The sequence below is a fragment of the Taurulus bubalis genome (genome assembly GCF_910589615.1).
Source record: "Taurulus bubalis genome assembly, chromosome: 12".
In the NCBI taxonomy this organism is placed as follows: Eukaryota; Metazoa; Chordata; class Actinopteri; order Perciformes; family Cottidae; genus Taurulus; species Taurulus bubalis.
The window spans coordinates 9,239,450-9,245,815 of record NC_136600.1 but is presented as its reverse complement, the minus strand read 5'-3'; the positions used below and the strand labels follow the sequence as shown (position 1 = coordinate 9,245,815).

General features: G+C 43.4%; 1 protein-coding gene across 1 annotated transcript; it reads left to right on the top strand.

Moving 5' to 3' along the window:
• Nucleotides 1-2,466: 2,466 nt before the first annotated feature.
• On the top strand, nt 2,467-6,013 carry tlr18 (toll-like receptor 18; the record flags this gene model as incomplete). Its single annotated transcript, XM_079227990.1, has 3 exons — nt 2,467-3,452; nt 4,265-5,447; nt 5,546-6,013. 3 exons carry the CDS (start codon nt 2,467-2,469, stop codon nt 6,011-6,013), a joined length of 2,637 nt encoding a protein of 878 aa, XP_079084116.1.
• Between the last annotated feature and the right edge of the window lie 353 nt (nt 6,014-6,366).

Below are 6,366 nucleotides of genomic sequence, written 5' to 3'. Positions count from 1 at the left end.
CAACATAAACTCCTGCCAGGAAGGTTAATATCAAACACTATTTTACACTATAATGGAGTTCAATGCCATTTGGCTGTTTTTCTGAGACCCGTGTCTACTCACTAATTATAAAAGATGAGTGATATGCTCAATGCTACTCAGTGTTGTCAGTTTGGCGTGGCGGAAAATACTACAATTCCCCTGAGCCTCTTGGACTTGCGCCTCAACAAGTATGACACATATACCGTAAAAACCTTTTTAATGTTTCGGTTATGTGCAAAACTCCAGTTGAGAACGTCAGATTCATTTCTTTATTTTTGACTTGTCTGCTTTGTTTGGATGACTTCTAGACTTCTAGGCTCGTAGTAACTTATATTCTGGAACAATATTGTATGGATTCCCAAAGCTTGGTTATTGTCGGATATTACAAAATCATTTAACAACAGTGTCTTTCATGAGCTGAGTTTCACTTTGTCAATATTATTGATTGATTATCATGTAGTCTGCTGACAATTTCCAGTAACAGTTGTCCACTGTTTGCCAGATAAGATAGCCGAGGAGTGTTTCTGGTTTCCTCATTGAAGCAGCGTCACGGCAGCTGTTTTCGCTTTCAGACATTGTTTATATGTCAAGGAAGAAAGACGATGGCCACACAGTAAACACATTATGACATTAATTAATTCCAAGTGAACAATCAGTCATTCATATGAGTGTTGACCCAAGAGAAATGAGGAGTGATTAGCTGCATATTAAAAAAACAGAAGAAAAAAGAATAGATCTAACATCACAATCCATATCATTCCTTGGTGCTCACATGGCTGAAATGATTATACATCTAATGTGGGTTTTCATGTGATAACACAATACTGTGTAAAAAGCTATACACACTATCTTCCATTTAATATAATTGTTTTTTGGCTGCTGCAAAGTCATTTTAATTTAGTTTCCATTGTGAATCAAGCCAAAATTAAAGTATATGTGTTGTTCCCCCCCCCCCCACTCAGTTTTTTTTCTGGTGGTTGTCCAAGCTGTCAAAGATTACCTCAAATAAATAAGGAAACACGATATTTCTATGCTACCCATAGCCGCAAAGACATACATGTTTATTCATGCCACGTCACTTCTGGACTAGATAAAACCAACACTGTTTGTTTAACGAGGGCTATAAAGCTTGACGGCTCCTCCATGTGAGGGCCAACATAGTGTGTAGCCTTGGACCAGCAATATAAATAAAGGCTGCGAAGAGGGAATTTGAACAGTCTGCATTAACAGCCTTAGGCAGGAAACTATTCTTGAGCGGGTAAGTACTGTGCAGTTTATACTGCAATGATTGCTGCTGTGTGAGGGGGGACCAATGAAAATGTCTATTTTATATGGATGTCTTTTTCACTGCATATGTGCTGCCTGAGAGCACATAATGACTGTAGGTAGAGTGATGTGTGAAGTCTGTTTGTTCTGCAATGGCACATTTATGATTTAATGGGACATGATTGAAAATTGCTCACAGATCTTGTCGATGATTTTTTCACATCATGCAACTTTCTTCTTGATTTCTCTGCTGTCTCTTTTTAGGATTTCTTTAAAAGTGTGAATATCCTCTATCCTCTGTTTGAAATGATCCATGACTTTTGATTGAGACACGACAAGGGCAAAAATGTGGCCTGCAACAGACTGTAAGGCTGTTTTTTAGCATGCTTTATTGTTGGATATGCCTTTTGCTACTGAAGCAGGTGTCAATTACTTGCAGCCACTACTTTACCCCACAATTGTGATTCACCGCAACCAAGAGACGGCCTTGAGCACACAATCAAATATTTGAGTGATGGTTTCCTGTAGTGTTTGAAATTCCCTGTGGACAGACAGATGGATGAACACACACACACACACACACACACACACACGCACACACACACACACACACACACACACACATACACACACACAACCAAATGCATAATGCCCTCCATTGCGATATGAACTCGCAATGAGAAAGTAATCTATTGCCTAATTTTAGCGTTTTTCCCCATATTTAAAAACAAGAAATAACTTTGCATATAAACATAGACATTCTTTGGAAAAGGGTTATGACTAGACAGTAGTGGAAGAAGCACTCAGCCCAGTACTTATTTACCTACTGTACATATGTGAAATGTAAAAGCTGCAATTTTTACTTTATAGTAAAAAGTAAACAAATATCAGTACGAGAAAAGAAAGAAAAGAGTATACAAAAAACATACATGAACAAGCATATAAAGGCACAGAGACTAGGAAGAAATAAAAAAATAAACAAAACTGACAGAAATAAAGACCACAAGAATAGAAAAGAGCACCAAAGTAACTTTAAAAGTAGAGTAAAGGGATGAGTCTCATATCAAATAACCCTCTAAAAAACTATTTGAGTCAATGTTCTGCAATTTTTTCGGTGGAACAAAGAATATAATGCCAACATTTAATCTCTCATTTTCTTTTCTTTTTCAAGTCTGTCTGATGATTTGGAAATTGCTTCATCTTAGTGCCCTCCTTATTGGGGCACTTACATCCCCAATTCCATCCTCACCCAACACCACCATCAATGACAGAGGACCCTGTCACATCTACAAGTTTGGCCGTGCAGCAGACTGTCTGGGAAGACAGCTTGACAGTGTTCCATGGAGACAATTTCCATCCACACTGGAAGAGATAGATCTCTCCTACAACAAACTTCAAGCTGTCCGTGCTGACGACTTCCTCCGCCTTCGTCAGCTTCGCATCCTTCAGCTGGGGTACAATAACATTTCACACATTGATAACGATGCCTTTAAAAACAATGCGCTACTGGAGCATCTTGACATCTTCAATAACTCCCTGCAGGAAATTCCTGCCACAGCTCTGACTCCTCTTTTAAATCTGAAAGAGCTCTACATGTCCAATAACCTTTACCAACATGCAACTTTAGCGGAAAGCTTCTCCAAATTCGTCAAACTCCAAGTTTTGTCTATGGGCGGCCCCCTGGTGATGGGTCTAAAGAAAGATGATTTTCAGCCCCTGAAGAACATCAGGTTACAAGGTTTTGCTATCAAATGTTGCAGCAATCTAAGTTACTACGAGCCTGGAAGTCTAGAAGTCATCCAAACAAAGCAGATGGGCTTTGACATGGCCATAGATCAACGGCCAAATGCTCTCCCTACCATGCTACGTGACCTCGCCAACAAGACCTTCAGTGTCATCCAATTCCGCAACCTCTTTGAGTTCACGTACTACTTGGAAGAGGAGGACATTTTCCAGAGTTTAAAAGAGATCACAGCCCAGCAGCTCATCTTTCACAGAGGTAAATTCAATGAGAATCTCCTCAGGATGGCGTTAATACACTTGCAAGTCACCCCTATCAAAAGGTTGAGACTTCAGTACATCGACTTTGCCCGTTCACCCACATTTGTTGACAGCGGAGCAGCTTCCAGCATCACAGACCTGGCACTGGATGAGTTGGATCTTTGGTGAGTATCTTCCTCATTTGTGGGCCTCATGCGCTACGGTGTATCCATGTTGTGTAAATTAAGTGTTTCTTTTTTCCAGAAATTCATGATCTTGCGATCACACACATGCTATTGATAATTCAAGTGAGACCCAACATATGTGAGATATTAAAACCTGCAGTTTTTCCACACAAAAAACTGGAAGTATTCCTGCCAATTTAACCAACTGCATTTCAATCAGGAGAGACAGTGAGTGATTAGTAGTTAATGATTATTATGCCAGATGATGCGTCCATGGTTACACAGAATTTAATTAGCGCTTGAACTCCACGAAGAGATTGAGATCGCGCTGAGTTTGCCCTGAGCAGCAGCAATCTGTAGATCCCCCCCGACACTGGTGGTGGTGGCTAGAGGTTCTGCAGGAGTTGCTGGAGATGCAGATGGGGTGCTGAATCTGAGAAGGCAGATGGTGCTGGGGAGGCGGCGGGTCACATGTGACAGCGGCAGGACGCTAGAGACGGGGATAGAGAACATTTAAAGGAGATGGCAACAGCTGATACGATAGCGAAGAGGGTGTGACTGGGTGCGCCCCGCTGCTGAACAGCTGGTAGAGTCTGACGCTTCTGACACTTCTGACAGGGACATCCGGTATGACATGTGTGCTGCTGGTGAGGGACAGTATGAGTGGGAGGCCTATGAGTGATATTACCACCATTAACTGTTCAACAACACAGAAATTGATGAAGAATTTGATGTCATTTTCTGGTACAACACAGACATTTGGCACACAAAGGCAATACATCTTAAGTTTTTTCCAAATCTATTTCTTGCAGGTATATCAGCAATCCAGATGTGCTGCGATTTGACTGGCGCTTCACCTGGTTCAATAAAATTAAGAAACTGTCTATGAAGCACGTGTACTTCAACTCTGTGCCTTGCGATGCCTGGGTTGAGATGAAAGGCGTGGCGTTTCTGGACGTCTCCGATAATCGGCTGGAGAACGAGTTTGTCTTCAACCAGCGGTGTGATTACAAGAACGCCGTGCCAAATCTTCACACTTTTAAAATGAGCTCCAACGACCTGACCAGTTTGAAAGACTTGTCATCTCTAACAAGAGAGTTCCAGCAACTGCAGGTGTTGGATGTAAGCAACAACAAACTGGGATCTGCTGACACCAGTCGGGACTGTGTTTGGCAAATAAATATCACTCGGCTTATCGCTCACCACAATCCATTCGTGAGTGAAGCTCTCCAATGTCTGCCCACCACGGTGCACTACTTGGATCTGTCCTACTGCGAACTCGACCAGCTGGACGTGACGTACTTTGAAAAAGCCATCAACCTAAAAGAGCTCCTGCTGAGTGGGAATAAAATCAAGTTCATCCCATCCATGTGGAAAAGTCCATCGCTGCAGTTGCTAGCTTTGGATGGCAATTCGTTTGGTCTCATAAGCAGGGCGTCCTTCCAGGACATGCCTCAACTGTCTCACCTGAGGGCAGGGAACAATCCTTACCACTGCACCTGTGAGCTCCACGCGTTCATCCAGGACACGATGTCCAAAGAAAAGGTTAACCTCACGGACTGGCCTTGGAACTACAAGTGTTACCACCCGGAGGCCTTGCGTAACACAGTCATATCCAAATACATCCCAGGTCAAGTGACATGTGATATCAGACTAGTTATCGTCATCTGCGTCGCCACCACGGCAGTGGTGATCTTGATATTGATGCTGATATGCTATATTTTTGACCTCCCGTGGTACACTAAAGCCACTTATCAGATTGTCAGGGCCAAATACAGAGCTCACAAGGAGGGAGCGGCAGGGGAATTTGGGACTTTTACTTATCACGCCTTCATATCGTACAGTCACTCTGATGCAGACTGGGTGAGGAGCCAGCTCTTGCCGTGTTTGGAGAGTAATGGGAACTCCTATCGTTTGTGTATTCACGAGAGGGACTTCATGCCAGGAAGGTGGATAATCGATAACATCATTGACAACATTGAAAGCAGTCGTAAGGTAACAAAGTGGTTAGACTTGTACATGCCAGGAGTAGAACACAATATTAGCAATTGTAATTCCATGTTTTCATTCTCTTTCTTTGTCTTCATCCTCAGGTAATATTCGTTCTCTCCCGGCACTTCGTTAACAGCGAGTGGTGCAACTATGAGCTGTACTTCGCTCAGCAGAGAGCAGTGGGAAAGACCTTCGACGACGTCATACTCGTGGTAAAGGAGCCCATGGATCCCAGCTCCCTGCCCAACAAGTACTGCAAGCTTAAGAAGATGCTGAGCACCAAGACGTACCTGGAGTGGCCCCAGCAGGTCAACCAGCAGCCGTTTTTCTGGGCGCAGCTGAGAGGTGTCCTGGGCAAGCCAACAATGACCCGGAGGAGGACACTCAGTGTTAAGACCAGAGCATCATCTGTGAGAAGCGTTGCTGTGATTGGGCCTCCCATGGAGGATATCAGGCCACAAGTAGCAAAACCTAATAAGGACAAAAAAGCAGAACCAAAAAATGGGATTATTAAATGGAATAACAATGAGCTGTCAAATATGAGTAAAATCCCTGTGGTTGAATTGTGACCAAAAGGGTTAGAAAAACAAAGATTAGACATTTCTTCAGTGTTGTCTTAGCAAAGGCCTGAGCCCAGGTAACCTTTTGTGTGTGGGTTACGCCAAAAGCTGGGAGCAAAAGCCAACAACTCATTATGATGACAACAACACAGTCCCCAGCCTGCCCGTGGCATGCTGTCATGTTAGCCCCGAGGGTTCGAGCTGGGTGCCCTCTGCTCCGCTCTCCGGCTGACATCCGCTGAAAGGCTACAGATGAGATCTCCCATGTCGCACTCTGGGTAACAAGCGCGGTGCCAGGAAGATGTGGTGACGGAGCCACATCGTGAAACGGCCGTGCTCTGTCAAAAGCCACACAGGACATA